Source organism: Neopelma chrysocephalum, unplaced genomic scaffold (genome assembly GCF_003984885.1).
Source record: "Neopelma chrysocephalum unplaced genomic scaffold, ASM398488v2 Primary Assembly neopelma1_200, whole genome shotgun sequence".
Lineage (NCBI taxonomy): Eukaryota > Metazoa > Chordata > Aves > Passeriformes > Pipridae > Neopelma > Neopelma chrysocephalum.
Genome location: NW_020897862.1, coordinates 1,116,377 through 1,139,949, shown reverse-complemented (window position 1 = coordinate 1,139,949; position 23,573 = coordinate 1,116,377). Strand labels below are relative to the sequence as shown.

The 23,573-nt window shown below is 42.9% G+C and overlaps 1 protein-coding gene across 4 annotated transcripts in view; it reads left to right on the top strand.

Annotated features, from left to right (window-relative positions):
* Window positions 1–23,274, top strand: part of PRDM2 (PR/SET domain 2) — a 61,909-nt gene extending 38,635 nt beyond the window's left edge. Inside the window, exons 1-5 of one of the 4 annotated variants that reach the window (XM_027702877.1) lie at window positions 27–45; window positions 3,287–3,397; window positions 3,893–8,264; window positions 20,797–20,931; window positions 22,021–23,274. In XM_027702877.1, coding sequence (XP_027558678.1) covers window positions 3,379–3,397; window positions 3,893–8,264; window positions 20,797–20,905 — 4,500 coding nt within the window. In that variant the 5' untranslated portion in view covers window positions 27–45; window positions 3,287–3,378 and the 3' untranslated portion in view covers window positions 20,906–20,931; window positions 22,021–23,274. Of the gene's footprint in view, window positions 1–26; window positions 46–3,286; window positions 3,398–3,892; window positions 8,265–10,179; window positions 12,058–20,796; window positions 20,932–22,020 lie in introns of those variants that run through there. The other 3 variants (XM_027702873.1, XM_027702875.1, XM_027702874.1) reach the window with 3 other exon arrangements.
* The last annotated feature ends 299 nt before the right edge of the window (window positions 23,275–23,573 follow it).

Genomic DNA, 23,573 nt, shown 5'->3' with positions numbered 1-23,573 from the left:
CCAGCTGGCCGTAGCAGCCATGTAGGACCCTTCAGGAACCTGATGGTAAGTGCACGTGTGTACTTATACTCAGGCTTCCACCAGGTTCTGTCTTCTGAGGCATTTCCCATCTCCTGAAGGTTTCTGTTGGTTCCTGACTTCTGAAACAGTGACAAAACTCAGGGACAGACCTTGAGCTACTCTCTGATATCAGAATAGTCGGTTGAAGTTTTCAGGGAAAATCTGCAGGAAGAAAACGATGCAAATCTTTCAGGTTTACATGAGTTAAAAAGCACTTTGAGAACTTATGGGGGAAAGTCTCTACAGGTGTTAAATATCTTCAGACATTCGTGAACTCCAGATACTGAAAGCTGGGAGAGCATATCAGTGAACTATCACTTTACTATTACTTTATTCTTAAATTCTCTTCCTGGACATCTACTTTTGAATGTTCAGGTCCATGAAATGATGCATCTGGGGCAGTCATTGCCGTGCTTGAAAGAAACCTCCTACCTAGAACAAACTAAATCTTAAAGGAAAACATCACCAGTGGGTTGGTCTCTCTAGTTGCTGTGTGTCAGAAATTGGGGTGACACATCTGAAATGCTGTATACACAAAGCAGTTTTGCTCACTGTTCAGAGCAAGGGCAGGTTTGGTGCTCGGTGAATCTTCTTTTCAAATGCATTGATGCTTAAAGGCCAAGAACTTGAACCATCTCCAGCTGTATCACAGAGCAGGTTGCATCTCTTTTTAGCAGTGTGGCAGGAGAGCTTGCAAATGATCTTCTTTCCATCAGTGTGTGACATGAGTAACTCGATTTTTGTGTGCAGATCCTGCTGTTGTAGTGATTTCCCAGATTATAATTGGATTTGGGGTACTATGAATTGTATATTCTATAAATGGATGACACTTTGAAACACTTGTGCAGACTTTAGCACTTGGCATTTCTGTTGTTCCCTCTACATCCTTTACCTCACACTTGAAAGATATTTCCAATGTTGTTAAAAGGAAGAATTAATTTGGTCTTGGTTTGAAGACTTTGACAGGAACCTGTTGTAATGCTGAAATTCTGTGCTGCTGTGGAATTGGGTGAGTTGTCCAGTGACTTCATCTGTGATACCATCATATGCTGCACCATGTGGTAAAATACTGTCTCTAAGCATGGCCAGGGTTTTTTGGCAGCTGAGAGGGGCCTGTGCACCAATCTTTGCCTCCTCATTTCCAATCTCCTCTGTAGAGACAGAGACAAACTGAGAAGTTTGTCATTCAAGTCAAGATATTGATGTTGGTCTTCAGATGATAAGTGGTCTGCAAAAAAGTTGGCAGCTCTTGGGGTTCTAGCAATGAAATAGGGTTTGTTATATCACTCATAAGGGGTGTTGTGATGCATGGTTGATCCCTAGGAATGGTTTGTAATCTTACATTTACACCCTTTCCCTAGAAATGGAATTGTTTGATTGTGTTACTGTACATTAACAGAGAGATTTCAGGTGACTTGGCAGATATTTCTGGAAGCTTATTTGAAATCCTTTATACTCAGATCATAGTACTACTGGTTCTAATTATGACCATTAGAGGTGCTGATAATTATTTTTTATGTTCAAATGGGACATTCAGTAGCCTGTCAGGTAAAGATGCACTTAAACTCCTTGTGCCTGTGTGAACACTCAAATATGTGCTAAATCTTCTGGAAGTTGTAGGTGTTTGATATAAAATCAAAGTTAAATATTGCATTGTCTGAATAATCCTGGTTCATTGTAGCAGATTAGACACAGGTATTGTTCCAGGATTTGAGGATATTCAGAGATAAATGTTAGTTCACCCTAGGGAGGATGCCTGTGTGTGTTTCAAAGGTGACAGAAATTCATCCTGTTGTCAACTTCTGAGACTAAAAAGTGTTAAATTGGACTAAGAAAATAAAAAAAGGTTTATTACCTACATGAAAATGAAACACTGGAATTTGGAGATGGCCTGTGAAATCCGAGCTCCTTGAGCGGAAATACAGATAATTATTTAGATAGAATGTTCAAATCAAAACAAGTGTTTCCTGTCTCTGAGCTGCTGTCTTGGGGAGTGTACTTGGGACTTCTCTGTTTGAATAGAGGAACATGTTTTTTAAAAGGCATTTCAGTTTCTTGGCTCAAGATGTGAAAAATATTTGAGGGGTAAAAAGGAGGAACTTGTTGACAGGACTGGGACTTGGAAGAATGTGCTCCTAAATAGGAAATGGGTTTAGGGCTGTGATGGACACTTGGGATCAGAGGGAAGGGGCAGAGTGTTATAAAATAGCTTTTTGTGCGTTGGAGGGGGCAAAGGAGGAATCTGGGTTGCTGTTTCTGGAAAGGTCTCGTTCCCAGGAGCTGGTGTGTAGAAATGGGAAGTTTCAGAGGAGACACAGAGTTTTGTCTTCTGTGTGGAGAGTGTGGGCTGTGCAGTGAATTCAACTGGAAGACAGTATTATTTGTTATTACACACTCCTTATCGTAACTTCTGTATATTATGGGGCTGAACCTGTAAAATTAATGGAAAAAATCAGCAGTACTTTGTAGTGCAGTGGAAAATGAACTTTTCAGTGTGTTTACATCTTGCACCACTGGTCAGCTCTTTGCATAATGCCCTTTTGTGTTCATTATCCTCTGCAGCTAATACTTGCTGCTTCATTTTGCTAACAGAAAGTGTTAGCAAACTTGTTTGTGTCAGTGGACACAACAAAATACCTTTATATTTTGCTGTTACCCGGTTCCATCTAATTTGGTTTTACTGCCTTTGCCTTGTTGGTCAAGCTCATGGTGCTTTTAGTCTTCTCAGATGTTATTGCTGTGTTGCTTTTATTATTCACAAGGTTTATACAGCTACAGTAACTTCTGTGGGTCTCTATTTCGTAAGGTTTCCAATTAACATTAAGGAGTAATAGCATATGAAGAAATTTTCTATTTTCCATATATTTCTGTGAGATACAGGAATTTAATGGCCATAATAAGGTCTTGGGTAACTTTATGATGTGAGCTGGTTAACCCTGGACAGGACATTTCTCCTACAGTTTGTTCTTGCTTTGAAAGTGAAGAAAGTATTTTGGAGTCTGAGGTTTTTAGAAACTCATTGTTATCTTTAATTATGATTTCTTCTGGGCTCTAGAGGCTGCTTTGCCTCAGTGCTGTCTGTTCTGCTCATCTGTCATTTGTATTCCTCAGGAAAGCAGGGTCTCTGCAGAAGTGTGTTACATTCCAAAGCTGGGGGTTTAACTCAAGTATGACAAATAAGAGTTATTGAACAGGAATAATAAGTGTTGGGATTTTTCCTCCCCAGGAAAGAAGAAGACTCAGGAAGGTAAAAACAAGGGAAAGAAGGCAGCAGATACAAAACAGAAAAAGCCTGATTTGGATTCTACTTCTGCAGATATGAAGGATTCTAAAGAGGGTAAGTTCTCAAGTATCCTATTTTTTTGCTTTTAACTATCCTTTTGAATCAAAGAACCCTTTTCGTCATGTTTAGTACATTAGCAGGTTATGTTAGTGTAGCAAAGTGAACGTGTTTATTCTTAGTTAGGAACTGGGGTATTAGAAGCATGTCATAGATGTACAAATCTGACCACAGGAAAAACTATTGAACTGCAAAATTTAGACATAAACCTGAACTCCTTAGAACAGAAGAGCAGAGCAGAGTCCTTATTCTAAAATATTGTCTTTGGAGCTTAGTTACACAGTCATTATTTATTGCTAGTTAACAGCGTCAAGGGGAAAAAACCCCAATATTAATTCTTTTGACCCGTAGCTCTTCCATGCCTTTATTCTGTGGTCCCTTCTACTTGCACAACACGTGTACCACTGTTGTGATTTAGGAAGAGGGAGAAGCAAGGTGTAGCACACTCTGAAGAGTTTGGTAAAAATATCTCCTGCTTTTCTTGTGTTTCAGGTCATAAAGAGGAAGATGAAACGCCTTCTGTTTCTGCTGTGCTGTCCCTGGAACAAACAGCTGTGATTCAGGAAATGGTAAATCAAGATGTGCTTCCAAAGCTGATGATCCCCAGTCCGACCAACGAACCACAAGTGGTAACTGAAGACAAGCAAGGAGAGGCAATAAACTGTGCATCAGATGATTTAGATGACGATGAAGAGGAGGAGGATGAAGAAGAGGAAGATGAGGAGGAGATGGAAGATACCAACATGCCTAAAGAAAATGCTGAAATGCCTTTGATGTGCGAAGAAAAGTTGGACTCCCTGGAAGAACAGAAGAGTACATCGGAGGAATCGCCAGAAAACTCTCCAAAGAAAAAACTCGTGGTGAAAATCCCAAAAGCAAGAGGTGAATCCAACGGTGACGTTCAGGAAACGTTCATGTTTCCCTGTCAGCACTGTGAGAGGAAGTTCACAACAAAGCAAGGGCTCGAGCGCCACATGCACATCCACATATCCACCCTCAACCACGCCTTCAAGTGCCGCTACTGCGGGAAGGCCTTCGGGACCCAGATTAACCGGCGAAGGCACGAGCGACGCCACGAGGCCGGGCCCAGACGGAAACCCTTCCTAACCCTGCCGTCATCACAACACCTGGATAACGTTGCTGATAACCAGGTAATTGTGGACGATGGTCTCAAAGACGACCTGAGCGTTCCCGGTCTTGTGCAAGACTCTGTTGTCGTGGATTCTGAGAAAGCTTCCCAAGAAATGTCCAACTCCGCATTTGCTGAGGAGAACAAGGAGCCCAAAGAATTGCACCCGTGCAAATACTGTAAAAAGGTGTTTGGAACTCACACCAACATGAGGAGGCACCAGCGCAGGGTTCACGAGCGGCATCTTATTCCCAAAGGGGTCAGGAGAAAAGGATTCTTCACCGAAGAGCCACCGCTGCCCACAGAGCCGGCCCCGTCAGTGCAGAGTGTGTACATAGCCAGCACGGAGATCGAGGAGGAAGGGGAAGTAGATGATGTCTATATTATGGATATTTCCAGCAATATCTCTGAGAATTTAAATTATTACATTGATGGGAAAATCCAGTCCAACAGCAGCACGAGCAATTGTGATGTGATTCAGATGGAGTCCAACTCTGCAGACCTGTATGGGCTGAATTGCATCATCAGTCCGGTCACGGTGGAAATTTCCTCAAATATAAAGGTTACACAAACACATGTGAGTGAACCTCCTAAGGAACCCTCTAGCAGTGGGAGCAATGAATCCAAAAAGAGAAGAACTGCCAGCCCTCCTCTTGTACCAAAAATAAAAACTGAAATAGACCCAGAACCTATAGCTCCTACAAGTTCTTTAAATCTTCCTCTTAGCATTTCAACAGAAAGCTTATCTTTTCATAAAGAAAAAGGGGTTTATTTGTCATCAAAATTAAAGCAGCTGCTTCAGACACAGGACAATAAGAAGATAACTCCATCAAGTGAAATCCCTAAACTAGGACCTTCTGTTACATCATCACCTATTTTGCCTCCAGTATCCAGCAGATTTAAAAGAAGGACCAGCTCTCCTCCCAGTTCTCCACAGCACAGTCCAGTGCTTCGAGACTTTGTCAAGTCAGGTGAGGGAAAAGCTGTGTGGAACGATAATATTCGGAGCTCAAAAATGCCAAAGTTAGAAAGCCACAGCAGCTCACCCGCTTGGAGCTTGACTGGAAGGGAGGACAAAGAGACTTTGAGCCCTCATTGCTATGAAGAATACAAAATATCAAAAGACTGGACAGCAGCTCCAACATTTGGCAACGTGTGCAACCAGCAGCCGCTGGATTTGTCCAGTGGTGTGAAACAAAGGTCTGATGTCAAAAGTAAGACTCAGGTTCCCTGGGAGTCCGTTTTAGACTTGAGCGTGCATAAGAAGCCCTGCAGCGATGCAGAAGTTAGGGAGTGCAAAGAAAATTCCATACAGCCAACGTGTAGTGGGGTTAAAAAGAAGAAACCAACCACGTGCATGTTACAGAAGGTGCTGCTGAACGAGTACAACGGGACGGACGTGGCCCCGGACGAGGCGCTGGGGGGGAACAGCAGCGCCAGCCCCGGCAAAGCCCCGGAGCCTCCGGCAGAGCCCGACGTGGATCCCGGGCTCTCAGCATCGTCTTCCGCTGACACTCAGCCCCTCAGTTCCTCCGCTTCCCCTGTGCCACAGGCACCCGCTGTACCCCCTGTGTGCCAGCTGCCCCCCTTGTTAACCCCCACCAACCCCCCCTCCCCGCCACCCTGCCCGCCCGTGTTAACAGTCGCTACGTCGCCTCCTCCCCTGCTCCCAACCATGCCCTTACCCATTCCAGATGTCTCTGCCAGTGCCACTAACACCTCCTCCTGTCCATCACCACTCTCCAACACTACTACCCAGTCCCCACTACCAGTTCTTTCACCTACGGTTTCTCCTTCTCCATCTCCTGTTCCTTCTGTTGAACCTCTTATTTCTGCTGCCTCACCTGGCCCTCCTACACTCTCTTCCTCCTCTTCCTCCTCCTCTTCCTCCTCTTTCTCCTCCTCCTCATCTTCATCATCTCCATCTCCGCCTCCTCTTTCAGTAGTTTCTTCTGTTGTTTCCTCTGCTGATAATCTTGAAAGTTCTCTCCCAATAATAAAACAGGAAGAAGCTGAAAACGAGCAGCAGAAAGCAAGAGAAGATCCTCACACTTCCAGTGACTCGGGAGTGGTGCAGGAAACGTTCAATAAGAGCTTTGTGTGCAATGTCTGCGAATCCCCTTTTCTTTCCATTAAAGACCTAACGAAGCATTTATCTGTTCATGCTGAAGAATGGCCCTTCAAATGTGAATTCTGTGTACAGCTTTTTAGGGATAAAACAGACTTGTCGGAACATCGCTTTCTGCTGCACGGAGTGGGCAATATCTTTGTTTGCTCTGTCTGTAAAAAGGAATTTGCTTTTTTGTGCAATTTGCAACAGCATCAGCGGGATCTCCATCCAGACAAGGAGTGCACACATCATGAGTTTGAAAGTGGGACTTTGAGACCCCAGAATTTTACTGATCCCAGTAAGGCCAACGCGGAGCACATGCAGAGCCTGCAAGAAGATTCCTTGGAACCTTCTAAAGAGGAGGAAGATGAAGATCTAAATGATTCCTCTGAAGAGCTTTATACTACTATAAAAATAATGGCTTCTGGTGTGAAATCTAAAGATCCAGATGTTCGTATGGGCCTCAATCAACACTACCCGAGCTTTAAACCACCTCCCTTCCAGTATCACCATCGCAATCCGATGGGTATCGGAGTTACTGCCACAAACTTCACTACCCACAATATTCCTCAGACTTTTACTACTGCCATTCGATGCACAAAATGTGGGAAAAGTGTGGATAACATGCCCGAGTTACACAAACACATACTGGCCTGTGCCTCTGCCAGTGATAAAAAGAGATACACACCTAAAAAAAATCCAGTACCCCTCAAACAGACAGTGCAGCCTAAGAATGGCATGGTGGTTATAGCTGGGCCTGGCAAGAACGCCTTCAGACGAATGGGTCAGCCTAAAAGACTCAATTTCAATGTTGAGATTAGCAAAATGTCCTCCAATAAACTAAAAATAAGTGCATTGAAAAAGAAAAACCAGCTTGTCCAGAAAGCTATCCTGCAAAAAAAGAAATCTGCCCAGCAGAAGGCGGAGTTGAAAAATAATCCATCCGAGTCGGACTCTCACATCTGCCCCTACTGCAACAGGGAGTTCACCTACATCGGGAGCTTGAACAAACACGCCTCATACAGCTGTCCCAAAAAACCCATCTCTCCCTCCTCGAAAAAGAATTCTTCCAAAAAAAGTGCGAGTTCCTCCCCTGCAAACAGCGACAAAGGCAGCAACCAGCGGAGGCGAACGGCGGACGCGGAGATCAAGATGCAGAGCACTCAGACCCACCTGGGCAAGACCCGAGCACGGACCTCGGGGCCGGCCCAGCTCCAGCTCCCCTCGGCCTCCTTCAAGGCCAAACAGGGTGTGAAATTTGTACCTTCCATGCGCTCCAAAAAGCCAAATTCATCTTCGTCCCTGAGGAACTCTAGTCCCGTAAGAGTGTCTAAAATGTCCCACGTGGATGGGAAAAAAACTAAGGTGGTCACTAAGAACAATTCCTCTGGAATGTCCAGCAAAGCGTCCCGGAAATTGCACGTCAGAATACAAAGGAATAACAAAGCTGTTCTGCCAAGTAAATCTGCTGTGGCAAGTAAGAAAAAGGCAGACAGGTTCAGTGTAAAGTCTAGAGAGAGGATTGGGGGACCCATCACACGGAGCCTGCAGCAGGCAGCAAACGCAGAGGCAGCAGAAAACAAAAGAGATGAAAGCAGTACAAAGCAAGAGCTAAAAGATTTCAGGTAAGCGTTTCATTTGAAGTTGAAACAACCCAGGAACACGTTGCTTGCTGTTTTGCCAATTTTCTTGGTCCTTTTTTTTCTTTTTTTCCTTTTGGAGTTTCTCATGCTTAAATAAAAAAAAAAAACAAAGAAAAGTTGCATTTCCTGAAATGTGGTTGAGCAGCTCACTGATGCCGAGGTCTGATGTACATACTTGATGCATTTTGTCATGTTGTCATGAAATAATACACGGTTTGTATAGAGAATGTCTTTAATTATAAACTGAATTGAAAGCTCTGGAAAACAAAAAAAAAAATATGTCAATACTTGAGTGCAAATAAACTTTGTCATTAAACTCAATGTTATTGGAGACCCTGACCTTGTATTTGGTATCTAAGGTGGCCCAGAACCATTCTGGATTTATTTATGGCTAAAAATCATGACTGCATTCTTTACTCACTCAAGTAACTTGCTTTGGTTTGTAATAAAAAGCATTCTCTGCATATATATATAAGTATATATATAAAAGAAACAAACCATGACCAAATACTTCAAAAATGTATGTGCATACGGATTGAGTCAGATCATTAAATACTTAATATAAGGGAAATAGACATGTAAGAAAATTTACATGAACATGTAAATTTATTAGAATTATCATGCTTTTATGTTTCACTATAAAATTTTATAATTAAAGTTCTATTTCTTTTTGAGAAGAAGCATTTTAATCACAAGAAAGGGTAATACTTCAATAAATAAATAAAATCTTAATCTACGTGCCTGAGTCCCGACTTACGTCTTCATGTAGTCTCTGCAATCAATAGTATATTTTGCACAGTGTTTATAATCTCTGTTACTTTGCTCCTGCCCTGTTATTCTTGGGAACAGGTGTCTGATTTGCCAAGGTACTTTCCCAAAGCTCCCGGGTAATTTTGGGGTTGGTGATTGCAGCACTGGCCGTGATTAACACCAGATTGAGGGTTGAGGGGAGGATGATTTATCAAAGTCATGGCTAAGTGGAGGAGGGGGAGGAACTGGCAGCCTCTGTCAGAACAAGTGTCCCTGAGCAGGATCTGTTGAGTGTCAAAATCCAAACTGTTCACAGTTTGTGTGTCTTATGGTGGAGGCTCCGAGGTGGAAATTGTGAGGAAAGACTCTGTAAAGTAAAGGTTCCCTATAGCAGAATTATTCCCAAGGGCTAGAGGGGAATTTGACTTAAAATAGTCCATACCCAAATTAGGATGTGTTGAAGGAAAAATATCTTATTGGAATTTGGAGACTAATGGTGTAAAAAATGCCTTTTAGGAGCAAGAAATGTCTCCCAGGCCTGTTCTCTTGGGACATAAACATCTTCCTGTTAATTCTCATCAGCTGCTCTCTCAGTGTTATGTGTGAAACTGTATTTAAATGATGCCAGAACAGATCAGAATAAGAAGCCAAAATGACACATCTTTCCATCCAAATGAATCATTTGACCTCAGGCAAAATAACGAAGTACTTGGAAATCAGTGCATATGGGAATTGTTCTGTAAGATTTAGGGGGAAATATCAATTGACCAGGGGTAAGATTTCCTTGGCTGGCTCAAATACCATTACTTTGCAGTCTTGATCAGTGTAGTTTCACTAGGAAATTATTTTTTTTTCTGAAATAACTTTCATAAATTTAGATTGTCTATTAAACTTTTTATATCAAATATGAAGAATTTTTTTGCCTTCAGACACTAATGTCAGCACAGTTTAACTTTGATTCTACTCTATGTAGGCACTGTTGGGTTTGGGGTTTATTTTCCCCAGAAAATCTCAGTATTCCAAGACTTCTTTCATGTAATACTTATTTGTTTTTCACCTTTCAGTTTTTCTGTGTAAACATACTCCGTTCACAAATTGTTTTGTCGTTTATCTTCAGTTTTTGTTTTTGTTTATTTTTATTTTCTAGGACTCTCCTGTAAAAAAAACAAAACAAACAATCAAAAGTCCCTTACTGCCATGGTAGAGCTGTTGCTCCTCTTAGGATGAGCACTACGCCAAGGGATGGGAAATCCAAGCTTGTGAAACCCGCAGGAGCTGACTCACAATCACAAAATTCCCTGCAGGCTTCTTGCTAACGCTCAGTGTCAGGCCTAGATTTCCTTATTTCGTGCCTGCCACGCACAGGATGATTCAGATTAAAGAGGAGGATACTGCTTAAAACAATTAAACCCCACGGGAAATCATCGAGAGAAATAGTGGGATTAACTAAAGCAAGGCTCGCGCTCTGGTGTTTGCTCAGCTCCTGCTTTTGTCCAAACCTTCGTGGAGTTCATTGTCTGCTTGGCAAAGCAGGTTCCTGCAGTGTGTCCATAACTCAGTGTAGATTCAGGGACAACAATTGCTGCACTCTAAAGTATTTTTGTCATGTATTAAGTCTCTTAAAAGCCTTTTGTCTAAATGAATCAGTAGAGGCCAACCCAGCACGGCAGAAATCCCTTTTCTTCCCACCTTCTCCTCGCTTCCTGACTCTTTTACATGTCCAGCATACAATGGGAAAAAAAAGCCTCAATTGGATGTTTTATGAATTTTCCAAGTTCGTATTTCCACATGCCAATAAAACTTTATATAGCAACGATGAGTTTCTAAACAGCAGATATTTAATGGATGCAGTGTATCTTTTTATGGATCAGAAGGCCAGAGCAGGGCTGCAGACCTGCATATTTTGAAAGTTAAAATCTATAATTACTCTGAAAGGTTGTACACCTCTAATAATTTAAGACAACAGATCGGTCTATTGTTCATAACAGCTTTTTATGGAAATGCCATTTGTCACATGTTCATAGAGCTTTCAAGATTAATGACGGAATGGATGGAAAGTGACTTAGTTTCTTTATACAGCCACCCCTTATATTTTTGTTCTTGACTTAAAAAAGTAATCTACCTCTTAAAAAATTTGTAGTTTAATACTTGTTTGGTGAATTTGTGCCACTTTAACTTTCACTTTCACTATCATTCCCATTTTGTTACATTTCTGTTATGGGGACTTTATGTTGAAATATTGTATAAAGCATTTGTAGCAAGTTTAAAAAAAAATAAAATATTTAAAATTATTTAAATTGTTTTGGACACTTCAATTGTACTATATGTGATTTGCATTTTACATTAATTTCATTTTGTTTTCATTTTGGGTTGTTAATCTTGGAGCATGTTCCTGTATTAAAGTTTGCTGTTAGTTATATTGTTTCTTCTATTGGAGAGTGATATAAAGACTATTCTAATGAAAACATTAAAATTACAATTTGACATAAAAGTGGGGTTGTCCTTGCTTTTGAACACTGTAGCCTTGCTGAAGGGGCTGTAATGCAGGTAAGCAACTGCAGAGGGATTTTCCTCCTCCATCCGTCCATCCTGTAAATTCCAGCTGTAGTTCCAAGTCTGTGGTGTTGCAAGCACTTAATCACCAACTAGATGGAACTATCATGGCACATTTTCTATAACCAATAAAGTAAACTTTTTAAAAACTCGTGGGAAACTTGCCTTTTGTGTGGAAAGCAGGAAAAATGAAACAATTGTACATCTAGGAGGAATTAAGTGTTCTTGCATCCTTCAGTTGGCTGTGCCCAGTTCACTGAAATGAATTTATACCAATTTGCCACTTCTGACTTAGCCTTAGGATTTTGCTTTTTAATTGTGGACACAGTTAATAAATTCAAAGTATTTAAATAAAAATTGCACGCACCATTTCAACTTCGGATATTATAGTGTTTTTCTGATACTACAGTGTTCTATTTTTATATGCTTTAAACTTGTGAAACAGTTTAATAAAAAAAATTACATATAAAGACTTTTTGGCTCTGAGAATTTTGGAATGTTTTATTCCACCATCAAGATAAATGTTCTGCCTCCTGCAGTGGAGCTGGAAGTGTCTGTGTCCCACATTGGTGTGGGATGGAATAATGTGACATGGATAAGCCTGAGAGTGTTACAGCAGCCAATTCCTTCACATGGTCACTCCTATTTTATGGAGCTGTCTATTCAAATTAATGCTTCTGTTGAACATGTTCTCTCTGTAACAAAGTTTTCCATGGATTTTGACTGATGGGAAGATGTGGTGCAGTGCTGCAGAGGTCCCAGCGCTGTTCCTGGAGTGGTTTTGCACTCACACTGGTTCAGGAGTTGCACCACCAGGGAAGAGTTGAATCCTTAGTCTACAGCAGCAGTTCCATCAATGGTAGGAAGCTACAGTGAAGCTTTTTTAGTCTTGATTAGGTTTTACTCAGTTTACCCAAGTGAAAACATGCTTTTGCATACCCATATTTGCATTTGGATATTTTATAAGAATTAAGAAACACACAAAAAATTTTAAACCCCTGGTAGTTTTGAGATTACTGAGGGCAGGAGATAAACTTTAGTAGCTGTTTCACGTCTTCTGTTGCTGACAAATGAGATGCCAGTTGGTGTTTGGTCTTTGCAGTCTCAGTATTTCAGTCACCTTGTAAGGATTTATTGGCCGTGAATAGCAGTGAACTGATCATAAATAAAGCAGCCTCATTCCTTAATATCCTGGTAGAAATGCTGTTGCCATTGTCTTTGCTGGGATATTAAGTTCTGTTGTGTACCAAGGACATGCCACACAGATGTTCACCCTCATCTGCACCCACCAGTTCACCAGTGAGGGGATCTCAGCTCCAAAATCAGAGTGGATCCTCAGGGGGGTTCATTCCTAAATAGGTGACTCGTGGCAGATACAAACATCCAGCTTTCATAGTTACTGTTGCATCTCATCTGCATAATTGAATTTCCCTGGCTTTTATAGCCGCCTCTTTATGATCTGAAGCAACAATAAAGCTGTGATGTTGCCCACAAAGTGCTGACACGTCTTGAAACACATCCAGCCAGGCAATGAAAACAATTAAACTTGTCCTGTTTACAGAGACCAACTGACACGCTGGGAGAGATCAAATGAGTGTCAGTGTAGTGCAAACAGCGATGCAGGGGTTGGTGTGGAGACAGGAGATCTGACACGTTGTGTTTACCTTTTTGTTTCCCTTTAGCCAGTTTGCTGGAAGGTGTTAGAACCAGGTTGTGTGAGCTGGGCTCAGTGCTGGCTGTTCAGGGCAGCCCAGGTGATGCAGCCAGACCCCTCCTGCTGTGCCAGCTCCTGGCTCTGTGAGCTGCCCGAGGTGCTTTAGGCTGGGCTGGTTCTGTTCTCTGCTTTGTCAGCATTTTCTATTGCAAGGCTGGTATTTCAAATCCTGCTGTAGTTCCTGACAATTTTCTTGAGTCTGATGTCTAAATGTTCCATTCCAAATGCAAGTAGGAATGGCACTTGCTCCACTCACTGTGGTTTGTGACTTCATTTCCAAAATTATTATCCAGTTCCAGCTTTTACTGGAGTCAAGTTCAGCCCAGGAGCTGAATTGCAACAGCAAACCTGTGACAGACAAACAGCTCGTGAATGACCTTAAAAAGGGAACTTAGAAGACTTTCCATACTAATTCTGGCTTTTATTTACCGAGTGTGAGATCTGTGAGTCACATGATGTTGTGGTTCTGTTCATGATGAAAAGGAGCTAAAGAATAGTTTTTGAGCAACAAGTGCATGCTGGTTTGGATCTGAGCTTGTGTGGTAAGTGAATGATGAGAGAGAGGTGAAATTTCCACATCTGTTTAATTAAACTGGTGAAGAATAGCAGCTCTGTGATGGAAGAGGGGATGGGTAAGACCTTCCAATATTTTTTGAAAGAGTGGGATGGCGAGGAAAATAAATCTTATTTCAGAGCAAGATGCAAATAAAACACTAAGAAAGGCATGATATATTAAGTGTACAGTTAATGGTCCATTGTACACAGCAAGTGAGAGTGAAAAATTAATGTTATTAAGGAGGGATCTTATACGTCTGAAGGAGTTACTGTCATTTCCAAAGCTTTTTTGGGGGGATTTTTCTTTGCAATTTACGTAATGTCTTATAGGTGTTTTTTGAGTGAAATGAATACCAAGGTAACACTGACTGGAGCAGAAGTTGATGCTGCTTTGTGCCCATCAGTCCCCACCCAGAGGTGTAAATGCAAGTAGATGGTTAGAGTGGGAATGGGTGTAAAGTATCCAATGTCTACCATGGGATTCCTGATAGAACAGAGGAGCAGGAGGTCCTGGAGTCCTGTTCTGCCTCTGGATCACAGTCTCCAGCCACCTCTTAATCCTCTTCCTTAGTTCAGAGGAAGCCTTGCTGCCACTGAGTCCCCCCTGAGTGCTGCTTCCCACTCACACTTCATTGCTTTCCATTCTCATTTTGCTGATCCTGCACCTTTACTTCTCTTAGCAAGTCTTTAAAGATGCTTTTGGTAGAGGATGCATTGGACAAAGAGCACTGAAATACTGCTTGCTTTTTTTTTTTTCAGATAAAAAGCAGTAAAATTGAAACTCAAAGGAAAGCTCGAGCAGGCATCAAGTTGGAGGGAGGCTTTTTCTTAAGAGATAGGTAGCTGCTGCATTCTCCTAATTTATTCAAAGCTCCAGTGGTTTGTGGAGCAATCAGCAGCGGGCACTTTGTTTGTGTATGTATCGCTCTGTTTAATTTTTTAAGACTTTTATGTTTCACAAGCCAAACAGGGTCTCTGAGTCATGTTTTGGATGACAGTACTCCCAGAAACTGCCAAAGGGTTGTGAGAAACAGCTTTGATTATTCAGTGGGTGATGTTCCGTGTTTCAGAAGTACAGGCTCAGCGTTCAGGCTGGGTGGTGCAAGGCGCTGTGGGACGGCAGGTGAGCAGCAAAGCTGAGACTTGCACCACTCAGAATGCCCTGAACCAGTCAAAAAGAGGAATAATCTTATATCTGGGCCTGTTCCAGTGAAGCCTTCCTTGATTCCAGCTCAGGGAGCTGGGGGGCTCAGCCTGGAGAAAAGGAGGCTCGGGGGGGACCTTCTCACTCTCTGCAACCCCCTGAGAGGAGGGGGGAGCTGGGAGAGGTCGGGCTCTGCTCCCAGGGAACAAGGGGCAGGAGGAGAAGACACAGCCTGAAGCTGTGCCAGAGGCTGCCCAGGGAGGTGGTGGAGTCCCCATTGCTGGAGGTGTCCAAGGAAGGACTGGACATGGCACTTGGTGCTCTGGGCTGGGGGACAAGGTGGGGATGGGGCACAGGGTGGACTCAAAGACCTCAGAGGACATTTCCAACCTTGTTGAGTCTGTGATTTCTTCTGCACTTCAGACAGGGCTGCTCAGCAAAGTTAAATGCCTGTGGTGAAGTAAATGCAGGGACTTTTTCAGGGCAGGGACTTGGATGGGAACAGAGGATGTGCTGCCCGCTGAGGGCGTCTGGAGGCTCATTCCCGTGTCCAGCCCGTGGGTGAACAGCACTCAGTCACATTCCAGCTGTGTGATGGGGGAATTTATGTAGCGTGTCATTTAGGTACTGAGATCCCTGCTCAACATTTCAGTGTGGAAGGAGGTGGAAAGATGAGAAATAATGAATTCTTCCATCACTGAGCTGCTGCAGAGAATTTCACACTCAAATTCCGCCGTCACTGGAGTTTGAGGTTCTTTTCTCCATTCATTGTGGCAAATGCTCTCACTCAGCTGCCTTTGCAAATCTAAAGCACATTTTGTTCTGTGGTTTCTTTATGTAATGAGATGTGCAGGACAGAGGGGTCATCCTAGTGCTGCTGCCCTTCAGCAATCATTTTGAACTCCTTTGGAGTCACCATTTCTGTGTGAATAAAATCAGCTGCAGTGTTCCCTGTGTGTGATCAAAGTGCTCTCATTCTGTTACGAATGTGATTCAGCACATACCAACTTTTTACCAAATTGGATTCCCTGACAGTGCAGAAGATGGTTTTGAGTACTGCTATTTTTAATCCAACATTCTTCACTTTTTGGCTCACACAATGCCCTGTGCTGCTTTAAAAGGGCAGGAAGATAAATTGCTGTCATGATACAGTTCATCTAAATTTACAGACCTAGACCAGGATTTCTTAAAGTGACTAATAATCTCTTTGAGCTCCATCTCAAGTACCTTCAAGGAGACTGATTTTCTGGAGGAGCTCAGGAGAATTCCTCCCCAGAGGAGTCCTCACTGCTGGATTCCCTTCAAGTGGCTGCTTTAAATCACTGGTTGCTTTTGAAAATCGAGTTATATTTAAGTAATATGGTATTGATACATCAATTTTAGAGTCCCCTTGATGAGTTGTAGGCATGGTTTGAGATTCCTTCTTGCTTTTGGTTTGGTGTTCATCCCCAGAGCTCCCGGTGGTCTGAAGCAGGATTTTACTGGGAGTGGAATTAAGTCAGCAATGAAGAAACTTGAACTCTGGAGCACATGCATGAAACAAAGCAATTTTGGAGCTCTTGTGGGGGAGCAATGCTGCTTTAGAGGCATGAAGCTCTTTGAAGTGCTGTGGTTGGAGGTGCTGTTAGGTGTCTTCTTGGAAGTTGAGAATGCAAAGGATCTCAATAACAGGTTTTTCCAGTTTAGATTCATGAAAGGCCTGACCATAAAATCATCATATTCATGTTATGTCCTTCAGCATTACGTGATGGAAAGATAAAATCCTGACCTGCTCCAGCTCTTTCATGAATAAACACACTGTCTCCAAACATCCACACTACAGCACATTAAGATCCTTTTTGCTCTCTGCTGCCTCCTTAATTTTTATACACAGGGACAGGACTCTTCCATAGAAAAGGGAGTCATCCCCCTCAACGAAATTCTATCCACAAACCTTTTTGTCTTGCTAAATATTTTGTTTCACTAAAGCAGACAAACACAATTAAAAATCTGTTCACTGGTGGTTGATGTTTTTAATGTTTTTCCAAGCCCTTGTTTTGTGTATTTAATTTCCCATTAAGCAATATGTTAGTGCCAGAGAGATCATGCCAGTCAGGGCAGCAGCACGATGGTTTAAACCTCACTGAGAGCAGAAAGCCCAGAAATGGCATTTTTCCACCCCCCAAACCCCTCCCACTTGCCTTCTGGCCTGTGAATTTGCTCAACCTAATTCTTCAAAGCCAAGAATTTAGGCTTAAACATCCACATTTCCATATTTTTCTTCTTTTTCCCTAGGCAGTCAATGATTTGTGTCAGTTTAGAGACTGTTTTATTTAAGAGTAGGAAACACTTGATAGAATCTGTCCCTGCCGTGTTTATTGTTGGATATGTTGGAGGGGGTGTGTCTGAAATTTTGGGCTGCATTCACAGGGGTTTTGTAGATTAGGAGTGTAGAAGGACAAGCTCTGCACAAAACCCCACACTACTGAGGTTAAAGTGTGAACCTAAATGCCTGAATTTTTATCAAATAGTGCCCTGACTTTGCTGGATTTCCTGGTGTGACCAGTGGCCACCTCTGCTCACTCCAACCTTCACTCCCACAAATAACAGGGCTTGTTTTTCTCAGGCATTTCTAGAGGAATAAACTGGCAACCTGGCAGAATGTTAATGGCACAAGTGTGGTGCAGGACAAGGTAATTAGCATAAAAAATGCCAAATGTATTTGGGGAATGTCTGAGGGAAGGGGGTGTGCCAGGGTTTGGCGTTTTTACTGGCCTTGCAGTTTGTGTGTGCTGCTCATGGCAGAGCTCAGGGGCCTGGGAAGGGAATGAAAGTTGGAATTTGGTTTGGACAAGTACTTGAGTGTTCAGGAGACGGTTTAACCTGGTAACAGGAAAGCAGGTGGTGGGGAAACCTTTGTTCCCAGCTCTGCTCTGAGCTGCAGATTGTCTGGGCGACCTTGGCAAATCACTTTCCGTCTGACTCAGTTCTGGAACTGAAAAATGGGATTATGGCACTGACTCACACTGCAAAACACTTTGAGATCCGAGGATGGAAGACTGTAAGAGCTAGGATTTAGTGTAGTTTTATTGTAGCAGGTCTCAATGAATTTGGTGATTTATCTCTTTTAGTAAAGGTGTCCTCTCAGAGAGAGCTTTAGGCCCTGTCTATGTGTGAAAAAATAGCCTCATTTAACTTCTGGTTTAGCTTTAATTTATGGAGTAGCTGGTACATCTACAAAACTGTTCATCCTGATTTAAAAGTCCTTAGAAGAGAAAACTTCTGCCACCTAACATTTGGTTTCTGGGCCTTTTTGTCTTGCAAGCAGAGCGTGTTTTCTGATGTTATTCCTTCTTTTTATTCAATTTCTCTTTTTTTTTTTTTTGCCAAGCCTGTTCCCAGCAGTGGTTTTGGCAGGGCTGGGGCAGCCTGTGCTGTGCTGTTGGTCGGGGCTGTGCTCAGGGCTGGGCTGGGTTGGGGTTCAGCCCTCGCCCCTTCCCGGGGGAGCCCTCACTGCCCAAGGTGGCTGAGAATTCCTTCTCTTTGCCTGTCTCCAGTTACCCCAGTGCTGAGATGGTGAAAGCAGGTGCAGAGTGACAGTGCTAAAAATAGCCTTTTCAATCCCTGTCCCTAATGCAGGGGAGGGGATTTTGGCTCCCCTCCCCCTCGGGGATGAGCTCGCCTTGCGCACCCCGAGTTGGTCTGAATTCATCCAGACATTCCTGCTTTGCTTTAAACAGGCTCCTGAAATGAGAGTTATCAATCCCCTTCAGTTTGATGTTGGTACACAGGAGGGCACTGATTCCTGATGGCTTTGGCAGAGCTGTGGTTTCGGAGCAGAATGGGAAGGCATCAAGAAGAGCTCCATAAAGAACTCAAATCCACTTCCTATTTAGAAAAACAATCCCTTTTTATCTTGTTCCTCTAATCCCCAAATTCCCAATAATAAGGCATGATCTATTAGCTTTAAAGCTTGATGAAATTAGGGGTAAAAAAATCATAGAATCCCAGAATGGTTTGGGTTGGAAGGGACCTTAAAGCTCATTCCACCCCCTGCCATGGGCAGGGACACCTTCCACTAGCCCAGGTTGCTCCAAGCCCTGTCCAACCTGGCCTTGGACACTTCCAGGGATGGGGCAGCCACAGCTTCTCTGGGCAACCTGTGCCAGGGCCTCACCACCCTCACAGGGAGGAATTTCTTCCTTATATCTAATTGAGGTGTGCGTTTGAAAATTCAGGGCAGATTTTCCCAATACTTTGTCTCTTTGGATTTCAGGCTTTTTAAATATTTTTTTCCTTGAGGTTTCCCACAGGATCCAGGCACTGCCTCATTGCCTGCACTAAAACACGGATGTTATTGATTGTAGAAGAACTTTTACAAATGATAATGAATATTTTGACAGAAAGCGTTACTTACATGGAAACATTCTTGACAGAAAGAAACTACAATTTCTCTCTTCTAGTTATAGTAAAGAACTGGAGCCAAACAAACTGAACTTATTTTGGATATTCTGCTGTTTCCCTTGGTAACAGTCCTTATATGGGACAACAAAAATCTGGCCTTTGTTGACCTCCCCATTACCACTTTCTGGTTCTTCCACACTGAATCCTTCAGCATTGAATTCACAAAGGCTGGAGAGGGTGATTTACATAGAACAATAACAAAACTTTTGGCAGACAGTTTTAACCACCAGTTTTAATTGTGAAATAATTGAATTGCTCACTTTTCAAAATTTCTGTGGCTTTGGTTTTCTGTTGTAATGGAAAATTCTGCACTTCTTTATGTCTTAACTTGCAGTTACACTGTGTAAGGACAAACTAAATGACATCTCCTTTAAAGGGTTTATATAGAACTCTAAAAATAACCTCGAGAAAAACCTGGCTTTTAACTTTTTTTAGACATGTTGCTATGTAATAAAATTATATTTCAAAAGATGTTCCCTTGGAAAAACTTAAGTGGTTGGGTTTGGTTGGAATTTGGAAGAATTTGCCTAGAGAAGGAAGGTGTGTAATTACCTGTGGGGGTGCACAGGTGTGAGGGGGAGCAGACAAGTATGTGCATGATAGGAAAAGATGCTGGATTCAGAAACAAATAGGGGAATTTTTGGAATCTTTCAGTGTAAGGAAGTTTAGCTTGGGTTTACATTTGAACTGAAATTGTGTGTTTAGAATAGGGTAGAAACCTTTCAACTTCCTTTGCTCTGAGTCATGTTTTCAGGCTTTCTTCTTGAAATCACAGCTGACAGGGGTGTAAAATTAAAATTTTGCAGTTAAAATCTGTGATTTTCACTTTCACTTTGGGATTCTTGGGGTTAGTTTAAAATTTGAAGTGAAATAACTTCTCTGCAGTAAAGGCACTGTAGTGACCTGCACGTGTCCTTGTCACGTCAGAAGTGTTCTGCAGCCCCTGACCTGGGCAAAAATCACCAGATGTGGTGGTATTCTCATGTGAAATAACTCCTTTTCCATAAATATGTCTTTTTAAAGCCTGATATGGACTGTCCTGAGAAAACAGATCGTGACTCTTCTAGTTCTTGACATAACTGGGGGTTTGTCTGTCCCAGCTGGAGGGTCTGGGATGTGGGGGGGGAGGCTGGATGCTGCTTCCAGTTGACATTGTCTGTTCCCTGCTTAAATAAACTCATGGGGAAAGTTCAGAATTAGGCAAAAAAATCCCCTCTTGCCTTCAGAAGTGGCTTTTGGTGCTTCCAGTGTGGGTGGAATGTAGTTTTCCTTTCTCACAGCTGACCGAAGCCTCTGTAGGGCCCTAAAGCCTGTTTCTGGTCCATGTGTGTGAGTTTTTCTGCCTCTCTGTGCAGTTACAGGCTCCGGGTGGCCTCTAGATGTCCCTCCTCCTCCTCACATAACACCAGCGCCAGGCAGTGCAGGAAATCCGGCTGCACCTCATCCCACTCCTTCAAGGAATAGACCCCTCGGCACATCCAATAAACCAGGTAGGGAACAGCAACGGGAGGATGCTCAGGGCCTTTGTCCCCAAACCATTCCACGTGTCTGTGGGCAAGGAGTGCAGAGCACTTTACAGGTACATCCCAAGCCTCACAAAACCCTCAGTGTCCTTGCTCTTGTAAGCTGGTCACGAGGAACAAGGTCTTCTCTAGTAACGGGTGCTTAGGTACTCTGGATTTAAAGGATTTTTTAGGATAGTCAGCCCTTCAGCCTCATGGAAGGTGTAAGGAGAGTTTTCTTTTGTTTGTGGTCTTTTAAGACCTGAGGGGTTTCTCCTCTGGATCCTGGGGAGCTTGAAGATGGTGTGAATTTTTGTAAGAATGGGGTTTATGCCCATCACGGTATTTCTATCTGGTCATAGTAGTGGGCCAAGTGCTTTGAGGTCTTTTAGGCTGAGTATTGACTCTGTCCAAGAAAACAAGGACACCTGGGATGTGTGTTGTGCTTTCTGCTTTGGTGGCCTGCCCGGAGCTCAAAGAGCAGCATTACAATGCAAATTGCAGTGCTGTGATAACATGCAAAAACATCGGTTGGGTTGTGAGATAAACTGTGTAATGAAGCTCTGCGGGTTTGGGCAAATTAATGCCCTGGCCCAGTGTATTGGTGAGGCTGAATCGATTTACTGTTGGTTTTAACAAGGTACCGTTTTCTGCTCCTTCATTTCCCCACCATTAACATGCAGATAATGATCTCCTTTATACCGATGTAACAGCTAAGGAACACGATACTTAACACGTGTAAAGCTAAAGGTGAGAACGAGTACCAGCAAAATCAAGATGCTGCAGCCTGAAATTTATTCCTTCTTAAATGTGTTCCAAAAAAATAACCTTTTGGGGGGAAGGTTAGTAAAATGCTGAAGTTTACTACCTCCTGAATAGTGGGAGTGGTGGTTAATGAGATCTTAACATCCCTAATTGGCACAGACCATTTAGTTGTGGGAAAATTAAATCCTGGGCATCTCTTCCCTGCTCAGCTGAATGACTTGTCCTGCTTCAGCTCCGTGTGATGGGACAGATACTGTGACTACTCATCTTAAAGCTATCTCTGATTAAATGCAACTCTCTCTGTATTTTCAGGAACTTCTGACTGGAAAAGGTGAGATGCAGTAATCCTCCAGCATTGTCCTCTCCTGCTTTTGCTCGGGTGAGGTGGCACCAGTTCCTCGGCAGACAACAGGGACAGTGGTTTCTTCTGCTGGAAGCACTCCTGTCATCTCATCCTTCCTTCCAAAGGAGAGAGCACAGAGCAGATCCTGCCTTTTCTGGAGAGTGGTGAACTGTGGCTGCTGGGAGAGGGGGATCTCGGGGTGCCCTGACCCCAGGAGCCCACAGACCCACAGCTGGTGCAGCAGCCTGGGGGAACGTTCAGGCATTTGCAGGCAAAGTCCTTGTGTTCAGAGGGTGGATGGGTCTGGGTGAGTCTCCTCTTTCTGGGAGGGCACAGAGGGGTTTAACATACTATGCAATTAAATTCTGAAAAGACTGTTACATCATTTTAGTTTCTACTTTACATCTAATGGGTAAAGAACAGGGCATCCTACAGAAAAACCACTGAGGGGAGTGGGAGGTTTTGCTGAGGTTTCCACGGGTGAAGTCTGTGGATACCCCATTAGCTTTAATGGGGGTGTTGCTGTTGGTTTTGAAGTGCATCAGGACCCACGTTTTTTGGGAAGACCACCTGTTCTATGATCCCCGTGAATGCACTGACAGCCCAGTTTCATAAAGGGACAAGCATCCATTTCTCAAAAGCTGCCATTACTTTTGTTGCCAGTCTGGTGGTTTTGTTAGAGTCAGGATTTATTTATTTAGTGAGAGTAACAAACACAGGTGTTGCTGTGCACTATCAGGTAATGCTTGTCCTTCAGTACAACACTTGTTCTTAAATACAACACTTTTCCTTAATTACATCCCTTGTCCTTAAATAGGAGGCTTGTGTTTGTTGGGACTCTACAAATGCATGTTGAGTTTCAGTGCTCCTGTCCAGAGGGAATCCACGAAGGCAGCTGGCAGCCAGTAAAGAGAAATTCCACAAACAGAGGGATCAGCTGGTAAAGTGCAGTGCAGAAAGTCTGTTACCTGTTTCTTGCCCCCAAATGGTGACAATCACCCCCAGGTGCATCATCTCACAGGGATGTCTCTGCCCATTTCACCTCCCAGCCAAGACACGTTTTTCCGGGATCCCTGCCCATGTAGTATCCAGTTTGGGGACTAAGGAGGGTAAGAGGGTTGATTGCCCTTATTTCCCTCTTGTTTCAGCCAGTTTATTCCTGTCCTTGTCTTTGCACTCCACACAGATAAGCACAGATCTGTGTATGCACACGTTAGTTAAAACAAACCAAGTGCCCAGTTGATTCTCCTTCCCAACACCCTGAAAGAGTTAAAAAAGGCTCAATTTTATATGGATCTTCATATATATATATGACAGATATTAATACATGTGTATGAAATTGCTGAGAACAGTTAATTTTGTACAGTTTTGATGAAAATCAAATTGTTCAAAGTGAACACAAAAGCTTTAAAGAAGAAACATTGGGTTTGTTCACCGTAAAAACATTTTAGCTCTGTGTTGAGTCAGAAAGAAAAGGTCTTCAGGACCTTGTATTATCTCACTACAGACTTTTTGGATAACC